Source organism: Lygodium microphyllum, chromosome 16 (genome assembly GCF_053477565.2).
Source record: "Lygodium microphyllum isolate KBCC chromosome 16, Lygodium_microphyllum_v1.1.10, whole genome shotgun sequence".
Taxonomy (NCBI): Eukaryota; Viridiplantae; Streptophyta; class Polypodiopsida; order Schizaeales; family Lygodiaceae; genus Lygodium; species Lygodium microphyllum.
The window spans coordinates 52,312,484-52,335,053 of record NC_141150.1 but is presented as its reverse complement, the minus strand read 5'-3'; the positions used below and the strand labels follow the sequence as shown (position 1 = coordinate 52,335,053).

The 22,570-nt window shown below is 40.0% G+C and overlaps 1 protein-coding gene across 1 annotated transcript in view; it reads right to left on the bottom strand.

Annotated features, from left to right (window-relative positions):
- The window catches only part of LOC148022822 (protein ALTERED PHOSPHATE STARVATION RESPONSE 1-like), a 46,676-nt gene that overhangs the window by 8,542 nt on the left and 15,564 nt on the right, over window positions 1–22,570 (bottom strand). Inside the window, exons 2-3 of the mRNA XM_087695746.1 lie at window positions 19,246–19,421; window positions 18,731–18,954 (exon numbers count right to left, since the gene is read on the bottom strand). Coding sequence (XP_087551872.1) covers window positions 18,731–18,954; window positions 19,246–19,421 — 400 coding nt within the window. The remainder of the gene's footprint in view (window positions 1–18,730; window positions 18,955–19,245; window positions 19,422–22,570) is intronic.

The window sequence follows — 22,570 nt, the reverse complement described above, 5'->3', positions numbered from 1 at the left end:
ATGCGAATGTGAAGCCCCCACCACCAATGGTAGAGGCCTCTCCTGCGTCGGTTGAAGATACGCCCACATTTGATACTTCCTCGTTAGTAGGCATAGGAGTTGGTGTCGATAAGTCACTTCCTCCTCCTCTTGTGGATCCCCCTCTCATCTTGGCGAGAATCTCCTCCGCGATGTTTTGAGGGATCTCCTTACATGGAACAACTTGCCCACCCGTCTTGGAAAGATGTTGGAAAAGCTGAGTTGCACCACTTCTATAACGCTTCCCGCAATACTTGCATATCCAATGGTGGAAGTTGAACTTCTTTGTGTCCCTCTCCACATGGATCGCATGCAAATTGAAGGCCTCGTGCTTCTCACAAGTCATGGTACCGATGACGAATGAAGAAGCCCGAGAGAGAGAGAGAGAGAGAGAGAGAGAGAGAGAGAGAGATGCTTGAGTCTCGACTCTTGAAACTTAAGTCTTGAAAGTTGAAAGGGAGGGAGACTCGAGAGACCCGAGGGTTAGGGTAAAGTTGAAAGAGCAAGAGTGAGAGAGAGAGGGGATGGGAGATGAAAATCGCAAATGCTTTGATAGGGTAAGAGATAGAGGGGATGGGAGATGAGATTTAAGAATGGCAAATGCTTCGATAGGGTGCAGGAAAGAGGGGATGGGAGATGAGATTCGAGAATGACAAATCACAAGTCCATTCAAGAATCAAGATCCAAGAGAGGAAGATGAGAATGGTAAGTGCTTGTTGAGTTGGTGTGGAAGCACAAAGGAGAGGAGCACCTTTTATAGATGAGAGAAGGGTCAAAGTTCAAACTGTCAAAGAGGGATCAATGGTCAAAGAGAGGGCTGCCAATTGGAAGGAATCCAAAGAGGGCTTGGGGAGGAGGGGAAGGGAGGGGAGTGCATGGCCGGAAAAGGGGGTGGGATGAGGTATCCAAGGCTTTCCACCCCCCCCAAAAAGTGCCACGCAGGCAAGCGGAACGCGCAGGAGTAAAGGTGCGGGTGCAAGAAACGCAGGACGCGGAATTGAGGACGCACAGGCCAAGTGGCCCAAATAGGCCCAAAATCACGTACGGATCGTATCGTATAGACAGTACCAAACATCGTACAAAGACAACCATGCTCATAGGCCATTTTGGCTTTTTGGAGATATAAATATACATCTTTTTTTTCGTAACAAATAATTGTATTAATTATGAAAAAAGTACAAGATTATAAGATTACAAAATGTAGGGTGGCCCTAGGCCATTGCATAGAAACTCAGCTCTCTTTTATAGAAGGTCAGATAGCTAAAAGAGTAAAAAAATCGTGGCAAAGAAGCAACAAAGATTGTTGTATGCCAAGTGACCAAGTCCTCCCCAGAAAGGACATAAGAGTGCTGAATAAGATCTCGTTGCCAATGCAGAAGACCTTTCAACTTAGCAAGGTGTGTTTGCACCCCAGACATGGAATCAAAAGCAAAAGCATTCCAAGCTGTCCAATTGTGCCAACAATCCTAAAGATAGAGAATGAAAACAGAATCTTCATGCGTAGTTATGCCAAAGTAGGGTTATCATGAGGACATGAAATTTTATTGCTTTGCTTAGCATTTGTTGAAAAGTTAATCAAATGTACTAATGTGACTTGCTGCTTACACATGTGAGATAAAGCTAATTATTTCATAGTATGAGACCTACGACCCTAAAATATCAGTTGATGCCAAACATCAAAAGTTGTAGTAAGTTATGTCTAATAGATACTAGGTGGTATCATGTGTCAAAGTTTAGCCTTGACCAATTTATTGGCCACTAATATCAGTGGGTAACATGAGAGACTAGTCATTAATTAATTAATTAATTTATGTCAATCCAAGGGTCAATAACTACTCAGGGATACTTGGAAGACAAATTGATCAAGCCAATTCAATCATTGGCTGGTGGAATTATTTTTTCGAACGCTAAAATAATTGTTAGATTAATTTTCAAAATTAATATTCTGAAAATTAATTCAATAAGTTTGATAATGCTAAAAAATGGGATTAGAGGGCTGCCACTTGGCAAAAACTTGCCTATACAAGTGGGCAAAACGTTTTGGGAGCCTGGTGGAAGTCTATTTTAGCCATTGTGAAAGAGAAGAAGGTTATTAGAGAGCAAGAAGATGCTGCTCATGTGATTTGCACCCACCTAGGACTGGTTGTACAACAAGTGATAGCAATTTGGAGCCCTCCAAGTGCAAATGATAGTAGCCCAAGATCCTTCTAGTGCAAGTGATAACATAGAGAAGAGGGTAGGAATCTTTTTGGTAGTCCTAAGCTGTAGGTGATGGCTTTCATGGTTGTTTGAGCACAACAGCAGCAATTTTTCAATCATTCTTGCAATGAAACTCTGAAATCTCTCTCTATATCATTCTCCAATTATTTCCCCAACTCCCCTCGGAAAAATCCAACCATTTGAGTCATCAAAGATAGAGATATTGGAGAATCTCTCCTGTAAGCCCTAATTTACAGTAAAAATTAGGATTTGATAACTACCTCTCAGGATGCATGCTCAGAATTGAGGGCCTAGGACTTGAATTCCAATAGCTAAAATTAAAGAATTTCAAGGAGATTCAAGAGGCTAGCCAGCCTATATCAGATTTGGGGCTAAATTTGTCTTTCAAGAAGTAGGGTGAAGGCTAAATCTCAAGCAAACCAAGGGGCAAATTGGTTTGAAGGCTTGCTGGTCACTTATAACAGCAAGAGGCAATTGGAGAGCAAAGGAGATTCAAGGAATCTCATTGTATTTTATCCACATTATAATTCAAGATAAAGAAATATCACAAGGGGAGCCAATTTTGGGATCAATTTAAAGATCGACTGAATATAGCAATTGAAATGCTTGTGCAATTGGTAAAAGATCCTTGGTTTATGCACTTTTTAAGCCCCTTGCGAGATAGCAACAAAGATAAGAAGAGGAAATCATCTTCAAGAGCTTCAAGATAGCAAGATGCACCGAAGGAAGAGCCAATACAAGAGCATGTTCTTCCAAATGTGAGTAGTGGACATAAGCAAATGATACCAATGGGACAATTGATGCATATGCAAGGCCAACTTGAAAGTGCCAATTTAATGCTTCTTGGACAACAAGGAATGCATGCAATGATGGGGCACCCATGGTACTTCAATGATGGCACTAGTTTTCATGCTATGGTGGATCAAGGACCGCATACAAAGATGTATGGCACAACACCTTATAATATACAACAACCAATGTGTGGTGTGCAAGGCCCACTATATCTAAGTATGGTTGAAGTATGATCGGTAATATGCATAGCCCTATATATAACAATATTGGCATAATCCTTGGACACAAAGTGGCAAGTTTGACAATGCACATATACAACTCACTGTGTTTAATGCTCCATATAGTGTTGGTCATGAGGAAAATGCAGCTAGTAATGCATGCATGTATAGGAAAATGTATCTTGGTATGGCTCATAATATGCAAATTCCCATGCACAGTTACATTGCAATGGTCCAAAGTATGCAAATAAGAATGTTTCCTAATACATTTGAAGCTCCTAGCATGTCAATACACATGAGAGGCTAGTCAGTTAGATGCAATGTTGCATTAAAGTTGGAGGTGAAGTTTTCATGTGCTTCTTGATGAAGCTTTAGCATTGTTTCACCTATAAAAGAATGCAATTTGGATAGAGGAGGGCGACCTGCCAAATCATCCTTAGTGATGTACTTTATCTTGAAGTATTTCACTTAGAGCCAATTTTGAATTGGCTCATTCAAGTTCAGTACAGTATAGAAGATCTAGAGTCTTGCTTGATGTTCAAGGGGGAGATTGCACCTCCACTCTTCTAGTGATGGACAGCTTGGTTATGTAGTGGATCTCGGATGTACTTGATTTCCATCTAAGATACTATATGCTGATGGTATTTCTACCATTGGGATCACTATTCAATGTACTAGTCATTGTGAGTTGGCATGCAAATGTGTATGATTTGCACCTAGGCTCTAAAACTATAATTTGCAAGGTTGCTAGTATATATGGAATATATGGAATGTATATTTGGATGTGATGTACATCTGCAAGGCATATATGGAATACATGGAATGTACATTTTGATGTGATATACATTTACAAGCATGTATGGGATACATGGATGGTATGAAATGTACATTTACAAGCGATACAAGAGAATACAATTGCATACGTTACATGTGGTTTGCAAATGATGTATGCTTTACATGAGTATCATGTAGTATTTCATTGCAATGAGGCACCGGTTATGCTTAGTGTATGCATTACTTTGTCTTAGTCGTAAAAATAATGTTGAGTTTTGACATGTGGATGCATCAATTATAATTCTGATAGTGGTTATGCTTCATGTCTATGGATTGTAATTGGGCTAAGTGATTGAAATTTCATATGCAAAGGGCATGAGCATGGTTAAGCAATAGGTACACATGTTATTTGACTACAATATCAACATCATTTTCCAATAGTGGCAACGTATACTTTGGCACATTGCAATGCAATCGAAAGACAATTGCAAGGATTTCAAAGGGATGATCTATCACGAGAACATCAAATATTGCTTTGCTTAGCATTTGATTAAAAGTTAATCAAATGTGCTAATGTGACTTGTACATGTTAGGTGCAAGTTAATTATTTCACAGTGTGGAAATCCAAGACATTGAAATATCAATTGATGCAGAAGATAAAAGTTGTCATAAGTTATGTCTAACAGGTACTAGGTGGTACTGTAATGTCCCCATTACTTAGTTTATTTTAAGTTGCATATATGTGGTGTTGCACGTCCACACATAGAAAAAAAAAACTAGAGAATCTCTACAAGATTTACATGAAGCAGACTAGTTTACTAGAATAGTCTAAAATCTCTACTATTATGTTTAGATGACTTAATTCCCACTTTAGATGGATCCAAATATATACTGTGACTTATTTTGAAGGAAATAAGTCGTCCAAGACAAAAGATGCATAAAAATAACACGATTTACGAAAATCATCATTTTCGATTATTTTTTATGGATTTTCACAATTCTGCTCAGGCTAGCTTGTTGATTAAATGTGTTCCAATCGTTTTGAGTACCCGAACGACTATATTGGGAGTTCATACGACAAAGTTATGATCCAAACAAGTTGCAAGGCAGAAAGAAACGAAAATAGTGGGAAAAAAAAAGCATAAGCTTTAAAGCTAAGCATTAAAAGAAAGTGTTCTCTCCTTGTCATCAATTATGTCATCGAAAAACGCAAAAAAAAGCAAGCATCCCCTCTTCTGCAAAACTATAAATTGAGGGCGACAAAGAGCAATCTTGACAGGACGAGACGCTGATCGAGGAAAAAAAAGACTCTATTTCACGAGACGAAGAGACATTCATTCCGTTCAATCCAAGGAAGAGAATACGCTAAAGGTCTCTCATCCCCTTCCACTCTAATCCGAGAAGAGAAGACACTGAAGAACTCTATCCTATTCTACCATACCTCTACTCTTATCTCTATTCCGTCTTCTAGAGAGAGTAAAGTATTGCTCTCCACAAGGCAAGAAGAATCATCTGTGAGGCCTACATCATTGAATCCCACAATATCCATCATCATCATAGAGAGACTTACACCCTTACCAACTGGTATTACTACCGTATTACTCTTCTTCTTCTACGAATCATATTTCCGTCATGGCCCCAAAGAAAAAGAATTCTGAAGCGAAAATCGCAAATGACCCTACTAGTGTGGAAGCAACAGTTGGAGTTGCGAGTACGGGAGTCACTAACGGAGTCACAGGCGCGGATAACAACCCTTTACCAATCACGATACCAAAACCTATCCAAATAAGATAAGTCTCTTGAGAAATACTGACTTAAGACCAAGAAACTTGATTACAAGAATTGGAAAGTTAGAGACCCCAAAATCTAGATACTCCTAATTAAATTCCAAGGGGAAGATTTCATTATGTGAAACTTAAGTATCGATTGCTACTAGAATTAAGCATCACTTAAAAGTTGCATGATTGATTGAAGTCATAACTGCTTGCAAACATCAATCTTATTTGTGATTTTCTAGATTAGATCCTGATTGAATTAAGAATTAGAACAAATAAGAATTGAGGAGTCCTATATCTCCCCCAAGGATAGGCGTTGAATCCCCATACCAAGAGGGGATGTTTTTACCGCCGTAGAAGCATGGACCAGCTCCGATGGTGAGAGGTCTCCCAGCAGGGATCGTATTAAGTAGGAGATGGATAGGGTGCCAGGGGGGCTCTAGCTAGTAAATCCATTTTCGCACCTAAGAACTACTTGGTCCCTTGTATGGCCCGAGTTCTACTTGGGACACCTATAAACGCTAGCTATAGGTGGATTTGATCTTGGTGATGTGCAAATGCGCCGGATGAGGCAGCCCAAATTGTAATTTTTCTTCTGTATGGGCGAGAAAACACACATTATGTAACATAATCAATGAACTTGTTTTATTCTGATTGTATGTCCGTCAATAAATTACGTTAACAAACAACTGTGCATAACCTATTTTTATATGTTTCACGTAATGTGATAGGTAATTAGATAACTAAGAACTTCCATTGAGGGAAGTGGGTGAATGAATTCCCGACGAATCGAGTCCTATGGAAAGGTGATCTTGGTTAGTCGAGAGGTTTCCCCAAAAACAAACACTAGAAAGAAATTCTAGGAAGGGACGATTCATTGATTTACTTAGGGTTTGGTTCAGAACCCGAACTATAAATTATCTTAGGAGACAGGTACAACAGCTGTGCCAGAGCACTGCAAGGAATTTCATAGATTCTTAGTCTGCTACTGGAAAAAAGTGTTGTACTCCAATAACCAAGGGTAATGGCTCCTTTCGGACAAGAAGCCTCTCGAAGGACACCTTCAGATGTGAGTTAGTTGTTGATAGGTGACTGTTAGGTCATTAGGAACCTTCAAGTCGGTCCTCTATGGGTAACAGCAAGATGCTTCCCTTACGAGGTAGACCTAGGGTTAACTAGCCGGACAAAATCCGATCATTCTGATTAGAGTACGGATAGTGATGGCTAGAAGGTAAACTCTAGGCAACTACTAAAACGTTATCCGTCAAGAAATCAAGGCGGGTACGTAACAAGTGGTATCAGAGTAAAAAGAAATATTAAAAAAAACTTGGTATTGCAGCTTGAGATATGAGTTGTTTTTTTTGTGGCCAAGGCAAAAACGTTGAGGTTGAAAAAAAAATATGGATCGAGTCCATGGAAGATTATTTCATTGTTGTTGGAATTACCCCAGCTAATCAAGCAGTGATCGGCAAGTTAAAGCTAATAGGAGAAGCCCGAATTTGGTGGAAACAATGGTGTAAAGACCAAGAAATCTCCAAAGCATCTGTTAGTTGGAACGTATTAAAGGATGTAGTGCGAGGCCGGTATCTTCCGCTAGCATACCGCACACAAAAGATAAATGAATTCTTTGATCTAAAGCAACTTTGAATGACACTGGAAGCCTATTACTCGAAGTTTGTAACACTTCTCAAGTATGCACCGTCTATGGACATTGCGCAGCAAGTATCTAAGTTTTGCCACGAATTGGATGATCCCCTGAACACACGGCTTGAAGCAATGCGTCCATCCGACCTTCAAGATACATTGATAAGAGTAAGACCGATTGTACAGAAACTCCAGTCCAAACCAAGAAACAATAAGCCTTGGAATAATAAGTTCCAAGACAGAAATATAACTAGGGGCTATGCAAAAAGAGCCCAAGGTCAATTCCAATCTGCTAATAGCAAGAAAGTTAAGACGTTGGCGGTGGAGAACTTTACTGGTGGTAAAAGGATACTTTCAGGTGCTATTATTGTAACGAACCTGGCCACATCCAGAGGCAATGCCCAAAACTCGGACATAATGAACACCAAAGCAAGTTCCATAACAACCAGAGCCGGACAGCCACAGCTAGAGAAAGAGTTACCAACATAACCCTCAAGAAAGTAGAAGATGATGAAAGTCCCACCTTGGAAACCGACATGGAAAGTGCAAGAATTCACGCCTCTCTTAACAAGAATGGACCAAATCAACAATTCTCAGTAATTCAAACATCATCAACCTATAACAGTAAACCCTTTAAAATTTTGATTGACTATGGAAGCACACATTCATTTATCACCAAGGTGTGCTAGAAAATTAGGCATAGACACAATGCATGCACCTGGGCTAATAGTTGAGTTAACTGATGGAAAAGAAGTTTCCTCAACACAACAGACAAATAAGGTGGAGTCTAATCTGAGTGACAATCAGACCAACATGAAATTCAGAGTGATGAACCTAGGAACCTATGAGTGCCTATTAGAAATAAACTGGTTAATTCCCAATGACACTCATATTCATTGTGAAAAGGGCCAAGTCACATTCTTGAATCTTGTAGGACAACAAGTGACCACACAAGAAGAAGCAAAAAAACCGAAGATTCAATTAGCAAAAGCTTCTCGAATCGCTAAAGGTTTAAGAAAAGGCTCACCTATATACCTAATCAAATTAAATAAGACTGAACAGGATAAAGAAGCCGAAGATGAACCGTCATGGCTTAAGGAATATGCTGACGTATTTCCTGAAGAATTAACTAAACTTTCACCACGGAGAGAAGTCAACCACGAAATCAAGCTAGTACCAAGAGCTGCACCAGTTGCAAAACAACCATATCGAATGTCCATTCCAAAACCCATAGAACTAAAGGAACAACTCAAACAGCTCTTAGATCACAAATACATTAGACCCAGTAACTCACCCTAGGGAGCTCCGGTGTTATTTCAAAAAAAGAAGGATGGGACTCTCCGACTTTGCATTGATTATTGAGGGCGAAATCAGGTAACAATCAAGAATAAGTATCCGATTCCAAGGATCAACAAACTACTTGATCGACTACAAGGAGCAAAGATTTTCTCCAAGATTGATCTCAGATCAAAGTATTACCAGATTAGAATCAAGCAAGAAGATCTCCCAAAATCCGCTTTGAGGCACAAGGTACAATCATTACGACTTATCATAATGTCATTTAGATTAACCAATGCCTTTGCTACCTTCAACAGATTAATGCAAGATATATTCAAACCTTAGCTTGATGATTTCGTCCTTGTATTCTTTGACAACATCTTAACATATTCCAAGGATGAAGAAAGTTACGAGTCACAACTGCGGACAGTTCTTGAGACAATGCGGACTCACAAGCTGTATGCTAAGAAGAAGAAGTGTGCATTCTTCAAGAAGTAAATCGAGTATTTAGGGTTTATAGTTTCAGCAAAGGGAATTTCAGTAGATCCGGCCAAGGTCAAGGATGTACAAGACTTGCCGCCTCCAACCACTGTAAGCGAAGTTCATAGCTTTTGGATTTAACAAGATGGTATCGAGTCTTTATCAAGAATTATGCCTTGATTGCTACACCCCTCAGTGACACCATTAAATGGACGCAAGTTGAACAGTCTAGCTTTGACAGGCTCAAGCTAAGTTTAGTCACAGCTCCAATCCTCAAACTACCCGATCTTAGCAAAGAATTCAAAGTGGTGACCGATGCGAGCTCTCTTGCTTTGGGATATGTACTCATGCACTTGAAGATGAACCCAAGCTATCGGAGGATAGACCTCCAACACAGGATCAATTTAAGGCACATAAGACATGGTTGGAAAAAGCTAGCAAGGTCTTGCATTGATTATCCTTATGTGTGTCAGACACAAAAGCTATTCAAATTTCAGAATGTACTTCACCAAAACCCGCTTGGGACTTGCTAATGAAGAATTATGGCCATGTCACTCATGCAAGAAATACACAATTGAAGCACAAATTTAGCCACATATCCAAGAATGGAAGGTCTATTGAAGACTATGTGAGTGAGATTAGAACCATTGCAAATCAACTAGGCTCAATTGGAGTTGAATTTGAGGATGATGATTTGGTGGCCACTACTCTCCATGGTCTTAGAGAGGAGTACAAGCAGTTTGACACTTCCATATTAGTGCATCATGAGTAGCCTGACTTTGATCCTCTAGAAAATTGAAGACTCACGAGAGAAATTATGCTACTCATGACTTGGAATTACTTGCAATTATCCACGCTCTTAAGTTATGAAGACATTATCTACTCGGGAAGAAATTCTCACTGATAATCGACCATAAAAGTCTTAAATGGATCTTTACTGAACCAGATCTAAATATGAGGCAACGTCGGTGAATCGAAGTCTTGCAAGGTGATTTTGAGATCAAATATAGACTAGGCAAAGAGAATGTAATTGCAGATGCTTTAAGCCGCAAAAACATTTCTCTATGCACTTATCTCAGAAGAACCTCTTAGAGCAAACACTAACTACAATGATATCAATGCCTAGCAATCCCATTATCAAGCTAGCCAAGGAGAAGGAAAATATGATCCCAAATATCAACAAATGTTGAAGGAAATTTAGAATAAAGAACAAAATTCTAAGCTTAAGACAAAGTATCTTAACTTCTCTGTTGACGAAGGACTTGTCTACTTCAAGACAAGATTATGTATTCCTTCAAGTCAAGATCTTAAGAAGAAGATATTATGGAAAGCTCATGATTCCCCATTTTCAAGACATCCTGGCTATGCCAAAACTCTCAATGCAATTAGGGAAAGCTATCATTGGGAAAAACTCAAAAGTGGTGTACTTAAATACGTAATCGAATGCTTGAGTTGCCAACGAAAAAAAGCCAAACGAGTTAAGCTACCAGGAAAGCTACAATTACTTGATATTCCTCAGATGAAACGGGAATTCATTAGTATGGATTTTGTAGTTGGATTACTCTCAGTTCAAAGAGGATACAACTCGATCATGGTAATTGTGGACATGTTGACTAAGGTTAGCCACCTTATTTCGGTCAAAACCAGCTATAAAGCCTCAAATATTGCCAGGTTATTTGTCGAAGAAATCTTTAGACTTCATGGACTACCAAAGAGAATTATCAATGATCGTTATTCTCTATTCACTTTGTATTTTTGGAAGGGATTATTTGAAGCTCTCGGTACACAGCTTTGTTTTAGTACACCTTATCACCCTTAAACCGATGGGCAGACAGAGCGTGTGAATCAGGTCATTGAAAACATACTTAGAGCATATTGTTGCAAAGAACCTAAACGGTGGATACAATATCTAACTTTGGTAGAATTTGCTTACAATGCGGCCTATCATCAGAGTATTCAAATGACCCCATTTTAAGCTCTATATGAACAAGAATGCCTAACCCCGCTAAACTTCTCCGACCCTACCTTGAAGGTTGAAGCTTCTAAGAATATGCTTGAAGAGATGGACGAACAAGTTAAAACCATCAAGCAAGATATACAAGCTACCAAGGATCGCCAGAAAGCCTATGCTGACCTAGGGAGAAAAGAGCAAATCTTCCAAGAAAGGGACAAGGTTTTTATCCGTGTACACCCAAAAAGGAGTTCTTTATCCTTGGGAAAATTCAAGAAGCCAAGCCCAAGATATCGTGGACCTTACAAAGTCACAAAGGCTCTTGGACCTAATACTTATAAGCTGCAACTTCCTGAAACCCTAAAAGTCACAAAGGCTCTTGGACCTAATGCTTATAAGCTGCAACTTCCTGAAACCCTAAAAGTTCATGATGGATTCCATGTAAGTCTCTTGAAGCCCTATGTACCTAATCCTAATCATATTCTTGATGATCAACAAGTTATAATGTCGAGCCAAGGTTTACTTGAACTTCAACCTCATAGAATCTTGGATGTAAAAGAAAGAATCCTTAAGAATAGGACCCTTAGAGAATATCTCATCCAGTGGAAGGATTATCCTGAAGAGAATGCCACTTGGGTCGATGAGATAACCCTTATGAAAGAATACCCCCAGTTTCTCTCAAGATGAGGACATCTCTATTTCTCTAACGAGGGGAGAATGTAATGTCCCCATTACTTAGTTTATTTTAAGGTGCGTATACGTGGTGTTGCACGTCCACACATAGAAAAAAAAAACTGTTGAATCTCTACAAGATTTACAGGAAACAGGACTGGTTTACTAGAATAGTTTGAAATCTCTAGTATCATGTTTAGATGACTTAATTCCCACTTTAGATGGATCCAAATATATACTGTGACTTATTTTGAAGGGAATAAGTCGTCCAAGACAAAAGATGGATAAAAATAACATGATTTACAAAAATCGTCATTTTCACCTATTTTTTATGGATTTTCGCAATTCTACCCGCGCCGGCTTATTGACCAAATGCATTCAAATCATTTTGAGTACCCGAATGACTGTATTTGGAGTTCATACGGCAAAGTTATAATCCAAACAAGTTGCAGGGCAGAAAAAAACGAAACTAGTGGGAAAAAAAAAAGCATAAGCTTTAAAGCTAAGCGTTAAAAAAAAGTATTCTCTCCTTGTCATCGATTATGTCATCGAAAAACGCAAAAAAAGCAAGTATCCTCTCTTTCATCCCCCCACCCTTGCAAAACTATAAATTGAGAGCGACAAAGAGCAATCCTGACGGGACGAGACACTGATCAAGAAAAAGGAGACTCTATTCCACGAGTCGAAGAGACATTCATTCCGTTCAACCCAAGGGGATACGCTGAAGATCTCTCACCCTCCTCCACTCTGATCCGAGAAGTGAAGACACTGAAGAACTCTATCCTATTCTACCATACCTCTACTCTCATCTCTATTCTGTCTACTAGAGAGAGTGAAATATTGCTCTCCACGAGGCAATAAGAATCATCCGCGAGGCCTACATCATTGAATCCCGCAATATCCATCATCATCATCGAGAGTCTTACACCATCGCCAACCGGTATTATTACCGTATTCTTCTTCTTCTTCCACGAATTATATTTCTGTCATGGCCCCGAAGAAAAAGAATTCTGAAGTGGAAATCGCAAATGACCCTACTAGTGTGGAAGCAACAATTGGAGTTGTGAGTACGGGAGTCACTAAAGGAGTCACGGGCGCGGATAACAACCCTTTACCAATCACGATACCAAAACCTATCCAAATAAGATAAGTCTCTTGAGAAATACTGACTTAAGACCAAGAAACTTGGTTACAAGAATTGGAAAGTTAGAGACCCCAAAATCTAGATACTCCTAATTAAATTCCAAGGGGAAGATTTCATTATGTGAAACTTAAGTGTCGATTGGTACTAGAATTAAGCATCACTTAAAAGTTGCATGATTGATTGAAGTCATAACTGCTTGCAAACATCAATCTTATTTGTGATTTTCTAGATTAGATCCTGATTGAATTAAGAATTGGAACAGATAAGAATTGAGGAGTCCTATACCTCCCCCAAGGATAGGCGTTGAATCCCCATACCAAGAGGGGATGTTTTTACCGCCGTAGAAGCATGGACCAGCTCCGATGGTGAGAGGTCTCCCAGCAAGGATCGTATTAAGTAGGAGATGGATAGGGTGCCAGGGGGCTCTGGCTAGTAAATCCCTTTTCGCACCTAGGATCTACTTGGTCCCCTGTATAGCCCGAGTTCTATTCAGGACACCTATAAACGCTAGCTATAGATGGATTTGATCTTGGTGACGTGCAGATGTGCCAGATGAGGCAGCACACGTGAAATTGTAATTTTTCTCCTGTATGAATGGAAGAACATACATTATGGAACATAATCAATGAACTTATTTTATTCTGATTGTATATCCATCAATAAATTACGTAAATGAACTGTGCATAAAAGGATTTTAATTAATGAAGCTGTTTTTATATGTTTCATGTAATGTGGTAGGTAATTAGATAACTAAGAACTTCCATAAAGGGAAATGGGTGGATGGATTCCCAACGAATCCAGTCCTATGGCAGGGTGGTCTCACTTAGCCGAGAGGTTTCCCCAAAAACAAACACTAAGAAAAAGTTCTAGGAAGGGCTGATTTGCTGACTTACTTAGGGTTTGGTCACAAAACTCGAATTGTAAATTATCTTAGGGGAAAGCTACGACGGTTGTGCCAGAGTACTGCGAGGGATTTCATAGATCCTTAGTCTGCTACTAAAAAAAAGCGTTAACAGCAAGACACTTCCCTTGCGAGGTAGATCTAGGGTTAACTAATCGGACAAAATCCGATCATTCTGATTAGAGTACGGATAGCGACGGCTAGAAGGTAAACTCTAGGCAACTACTAAAACGTTATCCGTCAAGAAATCAACGCGGATACATTACAAGTACTTTATGTCAAATTTTGGCCTAACCAATTTATCAGCCACTAATGTCAATGGGTGATATTAGAGACTAGGTATTGATCAATTAATTAGCATTAATTAATTAATTAATGCCAATCCCAAGATCAATAAGTACTCCTGGATACTTCGGAGACAAATTAGCCTAACCAAATTAATTATTGGTTGGTGGAATTATTTTTCTAAGCACTAATTTTTTTTTATTAGATTAATTTTCAAAATTAATATTTTGAATATTTAACTTAATAAGCTGGATAATACTGAAAAATGAAATTAAAATATTGTCACTTGGCAAAACTTGCCCGTGCAAGTAGAGAAAACGTTTTTTGGGGGCTAGTAGAAGTCTATTCTAACCATTGTGAGAGAGAAGGAAGCTATTAGAGAGCAAGGAGATGCTACTGATGTGATTTCCAACCACCTAAGATGAGTCCTACAACAAGTGACAGCAATTTGAAGCCCTCCACGTGCAGATGATAGCAACCCAATGTCCTTTTAGTGTGGGTGATAGCATATAGGAGGGTGCAGCATGCTTTCTGGTGGTCCTACACTATAGCTGACAGCTTCCATGGCTGTTTGAGCAAGGCAACAATAGTTTTGCAGCCTTTCTCACGATAAAACTCTAAAATTTCTCTCTATACAACATTCTCTCTCATTCTCCACCTATTTTCCCAACTCCACTCAGCAAAATCCAACCATTTGAGTCATCATAGGTGGAGACATTGGAAAATTTTGTGTAAACCCTAATTTACAGCAAAAATTCGAGTTTGATAGCCGCCTCAAGATGTGTGCTCGAAATTGAGGGCCTAGGACTTGAATTCCAACAGTTGAAATCAAAGATGGAGATTCAAGAGGTCTGCCAACCTATATCAAATTTAGGGCTTAATTTGTCTTTCGAGGAGCAGGGTGAAGGCCAATCCTCCAGCAAAGAGCAAATTGGATTGAAGGCTTGTTGGTCATTTATGGTAGCAAGAGATAATTGGAGAGCAGAGGAGATTTAGGGAATCTCATTGTATTCCATCCAAATTGTAATTTCAAGATAAATAAATATCACAAGGGACACCAATTTTGGGGACAACAAGCTGTCCATTGTCCAAGATTAAAGTAGTAATGTGTGCATTTTCTGTTTGTGTGAATTTTAAGCTTATGGTAATTGTTGATTAATCAAGTCATTACCACCCTATCCAAGGAGGAAAGCTAGTTTTAAGGATTTTTGGGCCAAGCAAAGACCCAATCAAAGGGGCATAGTGACATGTCAACTACCACCAAATAGCAGACAACAATGACCAAATTTTCCACACCAAATGGCACGAAAGAAAGTGGTGGCGAGAAGACTCTACATAGGTAAACCACAAAAATACGGCATTTTGCAAGTGACGCAGCAAGAGACAGCCCACCAACCATGACACACCCAAGGAAGACTTTACTTTTGGACATGTCTTATTGAACCAACCCTACATGACAACCATTTTCCACCAATCGTGAGATTTCTGCACACCCAAACATTATTGGCATTGATGATCAGCCAATGATGGTCCTTAATCATTAGGCCATACACTTAATTAGCCAAACCCTTTTCCAAATGGAGTCGACCTACAAGGCCCCAATCTTACTAGGGATGATTAGAAAGGAGGGTAGGGAAGGGATCTCTAGGCTACAATGTCGTTAAAAGTTGATCCCACAATTCCCTATAACCTCGAGGGAAGCAATAAAGCCTCCTAGCGATGCAAAAGAAAACCATGACAATCCACAATCTTTCCTGCTTTACCATAACTCTTGTGTTCAAGGACACACGAGACATCCCATTGGTTATCCTGCTAGATGCACCACATGTCATGCTACTTGCTGTGTGAGCACATTCCACGCACATTCCAAGAAGCAATTCTCAAATGTAACTAGGAACAAAATTAGGGTTGAGGCTGGTTATGTTGCTAACTTTCTCCTAACATCTCGAGAGTTCCCTCATCAAAGAAATCAACCAATACTACAAATGAGTTCAAATGCTGACTTGATGATTTGGAGGTAGAAATATCATTTCCCTTCTTTGAGATGGACTGTGGATAACAACGATCCCATCGAGTAATCACCTTACTAATGTGTCAAAGGCAAGTGTAGCCAGAGGATCTCTGAAATGGTCCATAGGGGTTTTCACAACAGAAGCATTCCAAGGGTAAAAGAGACCATGTCATTAGATGTACACACCATGGGCAGCTTATCTTTGCATCACATATAAATATACAAGGAATCCTAGACAAGGCTAGACTTAGAAGTTCCAATGTCCACATTAATCTTTTTGCTTCTTTTAGAGCAAGCAATCATCCAACCCTTTTCCGATTGATCATGAGACTACATAGGCTATTTCCTCTTGTCTATATTTATCAATGTTGGAGCCTCATCGTCCTGAGACTTTCAACCATGAGATCTTCCTCAATAATTGGGCTAATTCCCGCTTGTAGAGTTGCTTGTTTTTCCAAGCATTCAGCTAAAATACCCCAACTTTCCACAAGAGAAACAATGACCATCAAAGGTGCCCCATTTCAAATGAAAATGCAAAGATGAAAATTCCAAGATAGTTTAGCCTTAACCAGCTAGGCCTCTTACAAGTAGTATTCCACAACATATATATGGTTACAATTTGTGGCCCTCAAGCTAGGAGGCACCAAGATCATACCGATATCTACCATAGCTTTCTTTAGTAAAACCAAAACACAGCAAGGCAAGCCTCCACTTCCACCCAAACCACGCATTCCTGTTGGCGTAAGTGTTAAAAGTCAACATCGATCTACCCAATACAACATGAGCAAGGTGTCGATCAAATAACAAAGGTACCTTTGCCAAGAGGTTATCACGAAGCATTGTTGATTTGAATATTACTTTGTAAAAGACCTATGAGATTTTCTCCACATTGTCACCCAACAGCATTAAATGCAACCATTGTGGTGGATCCATGAAGGCACCGAGATCCTCCATGTAAAGAAAAGGATGACCCCTCTTTATAAAATGCCAAAAAAGAACGCAATACCATATTTGTACAAATGGTTGCATCTAAAATATCATCCTGATCCTAATCAAAGAATTCTTCACAGTTGTGTTGAACGTAATCACCCAACAAAGTATTGGCAAACTCCAGTAAGTGCTCCCAATCCAAGTCTTGAGATTCCTCAATGGCAAATGTGACCTACACATAGGAGCACACCTAATGGTCAATTTGCATCATTCCTTCAAATTATTCCATCAAAGCATCATAAGCATGTTTGCTGCAGTTGATCGGTGGCTACACATCAAGACCAAGCAAAACTGTGAAAGTGCACAACGAACAAGAATCACAAACACCAAGGAGGGGGGAAGGGAGGTATGGCGAGGTGTGCAGTGGAGGTCCTAGAAATGGATGCGTAAAGTGCAATGGGTGAGTCACTAGCAGACAAATCAGCCAATCCTTCAGAAGTGGTGAAGAAGATAGGCTACTAAGGCTGCCCACGTGCCATATATCCAATAGCCGCTAGGGCAGATAGAGTAGATGGCACAACAGTGAGAGGCGTACGCCCCACTGGACTGCCCATTTTCCAGGAGAAAGACCTTGGGCCTCGCACTCATCCACAAGGCCCAACCTCTGGCAGTGTATGCAAAACCTATTTTTCTTAGAAATTAGCTACCAAAGGGGTCATGTTTCTTTGTTTCCATCAGAGGAAGTGGTGTCACCCTTGTTTTGGCTTGCCTTCACATCTTACGAGTTCTTGCCACTATTGGTTTTCCCTCTAAAGAAGAGGCAATGTATCAAACTTCCTGCGTTACAGCATGCGTCCTGACTTGAACTTCCTGCATCTAGAACATGTCTTTTGCATTTTGACCCAACCAAGGGACCAACTTCTGATCCAATCATCCATAACACCTTAGTAAACCTGTCAGCACAATAGTGCCATCAACTTTGTTACATGCAGCCATCATCATCAGATGCATTTTACCATTTCAACCTACAATCTTCAATTTCCATTCCAGACCTGACTTGGCATCTATGCCCAGCAGCCAATTTGCAAAGCTACCAATCTGTGTTTACAAACCAATGGCAGTCTCAGGAGCTTTCCACCTTTTTGTTCCTAATAGTTTCTGGCATTCACAGCCCATGAACTTGATACCATGCTTAAATTTCCCCATCTTCATTGTGCCGAAAGCAAACAAGTCAGACCATCAGATCGTGTCCAGAGTTCTTAAGGAGTTCAAGAAAAGTGGAGGCTAAGAGCTAATCTAAGAAATGCAACTAATCAGAATCAACACAGGGACCAGTGTAATTGATAAAGCATTTCTGAGCATGTGCCTATCAAGTCTCTTCAAGCCTTGGTTTTCTCAATTCCTTCTTGAATCAGCAGTGTGCAAAGCCATCGTATATCATATCATGGCAATTAGTACATCACTTCCATTTTAAACTTGAAAAATATAAAATATACTTGCACATGCAGCCTCCACAAAAGTTCGCGCTCTTGTAAGTTGTGCCTACTTTGTGCGACTTTTAACAGACACCGCTTGCACTGCATCATCTCTCTTTAAGTTATTTTTGAGAACAACAATGACATGGAGAAGAAGCTCACTCTTTAGCAAGATCCACCATTTGTGTGTGTAAGGAGTCATCCCTCAACTTTTGAACCTCCATAGAGGCGGCATTCACTGCTTGGAACTCAACCAGCCATCTTGTGTGTAAGCTTTTCACTACTGATTTAGTTTTGTTCAATGTCACCGGATCTACTTCTCTTTTCTTCTGACTCTTCAATTGTGCTGATTTCCTTTCCAATTCGCTCCGTATTATTTCTCCAGCCTACAAATATTGAACAGAAATAATTATGGCTGCATATAATATTCCAATAGTCTTGAGCAATAAATTAAAGGGCTTACTCAGAAAGATTAATTCTGCTTTCTTTGATTATGTGCTGAGGTCTCATTTATATAAATGATCTTAGAGTCTATCTAGAAACTGCATGCCAATGAAACTGTAGCATGTCAATCCAAGTCTAGGCTAATGTAGTTTTGTTGAGGAGTTCATTTTATTATAAGCAGCTTCAGAGATACCTACTATTTTTTAAACTTCGAGTTAATGAGCATCCAGTACCTTCACTTCATCATGCAGTTTCTTTTCCCAAGCCAAAAGTTTGTCTAGAGTTGACGCATGAGTTTCTTTTTCCCCACTTTCAAACAAATTGAAGGGTTCTCCATTTGTTAGTGCCATGTTTGGATGTCTACCCCAACTCATCACTCTCAATACTCGTGAAGAATGGTCCAATGTTCCTGTATCATAGAAGTACTTCTGAATTTAAAATGCAAAAACATAAACAAACGTTTATAATAAGTACAATGTTTTAGTCCACCCATCTAACAACTTTTCAATAGTATTTAAGCTTCTTACCTATCTTAACTTATTTGTAGACTGACTAGAAAGCTGTAAATTTGTAAACTAGAGTGCAACTCACTATAGAACCATGTTTGAAAGCTGTGAGCTGTACTTTTTGTGCTCTTTCTTCCATTGCACTTATGGAACAAGAAAATAGTAGTCCATGTAGCAAGGATACACTAGGATTTACTCACAGAACGCAAAGAATGTACAGTCACAACTGACACAATAAACTCAGACAAGAACACAAATAAGAAGAGAATGAATGGTGAAATTAATGGTGATTGAGGCACCAATACAACTGTGTGCTCAAGGAGCAGAGGCTGTCCAACAAACACAGTCTCTCCTGTGAGCAGGCTGAGGGAGAGTGTTGGAGTGTGTCATCCTCCATGAATGGATCCCAGTGGAGCAAACCAGTAACCTGAATGCAAAAATCTGATGTAAAAAACTTTGGGAGCAGCATAGATGAACAGGACTGTCCCACGCAGCAGTTCCAAAGAGGATGGATGATGAAGATGATAATAGAGGACTGATAATAGCAGGGTAGCAAGATGGAATGTCAAGCATGGCTGTGTATGACGACTGAGATGGCAAAACACAGCAAGCTCCAACCTGGCAACAGCTTTTGAAGCAAAGTAAGTGATTGGAGATCAAAACAAAGCAGATTTAGAAGCTGGGAATGAAAATGCAGCATTGAAGAGGGGCTGAGATGGCAGGCAACAGCACATCTGCAGCAAAAACAAAAGAGGGTACAGCCTATAGACAGCAGATGATGAGAATGGTGATCATGATGACAATGAGAGAGGAGAGAATGTTGGCAGCAGGTTATGAAGCTGGGTGGATTAGCTGGTGCAACAAGGTAAGAATCAGGGATGACAATGCAAAGTGAAGACAAGGGATGAAAGTTGCAATGCACAAGGAGTCCTGTTTATAGAACTTTTTGAGCCAATTTCCCTACTAGATATTCTAGATTCTTGTATTAATTTAATCCTTTTTGGGACTGTTTTTTAAGAGCTTGAAAATGCATATAAATATGATTAATTAAGCCGCAATTTCTTGGTGTCTTACCAACCCTCTTAGGACCAAAAAGGGTGGTCAAAGAGTAAGAAGGAGACTCTCAAGGTGGGGCACCACAAAGAGACCAAGGCATCAAGCCAAGGATGTCAAACAAGACTACCAATATCCCAAGGACCTACCAAGATCAAACAAGAGATGGGCACCCTCATTTGAGTCACCAAAGAGGTCACCCTAGTGAAAATAAAGCATTGGACGAAGGGTGCCATGATAGACTTGTAAAGAATTGGCATGGCAAACAAAGAGAAATGCAAAATGTACAACCACACAATGAAACACTCAATAAGAATAACTGAAAGAGAATATGAATGATACAATGAGGAGGCCTTGAGCTTCCATGTCTCAGGGACTTGGGTAGAGGTGAATAGTGTCAATGTGTGCCGTACTCATTGCAAAACCCAAAATGCAGCAACAACAACACTTCACTTGTGATGATGTTGTGGGCAGCAGTGGGGGAGCAAAACGTGGTCATCTGAGCAGCTGCCAGCAAGATGTCAACGTAGGCTTCAAGCAACAAATACACAAGGTCAACTGGCTAGAAAAGCAGCTCCACGAACAGTAAATTAGTGAGATGATAATGATGTCAGTTGGGAGCCTGCTCTCTGAAGCACCAAAACACAAGCTGCAAGATGAACACAAACTCCATTGTTCCAAGACCAATGGGGACTATGTAGATCAGAAGGTGGTAGTTGGGCAGGCTAGCAAAGCACTCTGAATCGCTAGTGGCACCTCCAAATAGTAGGCAATGATCTCCAACAGCAAGGCGGCAGCTCCAAATGATGGCATGTTAGAGATTCAGTCATTCCCTGGGTAGGCACAGGCACTATATTGTTGTACAGTTGGTAATCTCAGGCACAGTTATGCATTTTCCTATGCAAGTCCTACAGTTTTTCAGCAGTCGTCTAATGATTCTACAGTAGTCTAGGTAGTACAGGTCACACCAAATAGGTAGGCAGTGCAGATCACACAGAATAAGTGCCATGAGGCAATGCACAGCACTTTCACTGCAATTTTTGCAGTCAGCCAGATTTTTCGCTGTTTGGCCAATATTTACTAGCTTACCTGTTTTTTTATTCATTTTTAATGGGTATTTATGCTCAAACCCTTCCGGGTCTTTGGCACTTTTCTTTCAGGTGCAAGTAGAGAGATACAGCCAACATACGCGTGTAGCATCCTTCTACATATCTGCCTTCATTTTAATATTCATCCACTGCACATTTCTGAGTTCTACTATTCCTTTCTCTCCCCCCCTTCTCTCCATGTTCATTTCTTTCAATCTAGTCATTTCGCATTCACTACACTTTGACATGGTATCAAAGCAATGTTGAAGGGCTGATTGATCATGGGCAAACCTAAAGGGGAGATTTCAACACAACATGAGTTTGTGTCTTCAGCGTTCAAGGGCAAGGGGGAGGGTTATGCATCAAAATAAGGCTAAGACGAATAGGTAAAGTGTGAGAAAGGAGGGAATTTGTTTTTTGTAGGTTTTCAGAAGCCCTAGCAGGCTACATTTTGGGAGTCAAAGGGGGCTACCCTTGCTTTTGTGCAGGTTACTCAGGTGACAATGTCTTTCAAGGTCGATGTGACATTTCAAGCTATTTTGGACCATAAGGTCCCCATGTTACCGGCTCTTTCTCAAGATCAAAAGCTTGATGGGGAGAATTATTGCATCTAGCACGTAATGATGCTTGCCATCTTGGACTCCTAAGATTTGAAGGAGCTTGTGACAAAGGTCATAGACTGTCCTACATCCCATCACATTCACCAAGAGTTTGCCAGCACAAATACACCTCAAGAGAATGGCATATCAGAGCGAAAAAATCAGTGTGATCAAGATGGCATAAACGATGATGGAGCCTCGGCAAACACCCCAATGTCTATGGGCTGAAGCAATGGCCACCATTATCCACATTCTTAATCCATTATCTACATCAGCCATAGTTGGTATGATACCTTTTGAGGTGCACTTTGG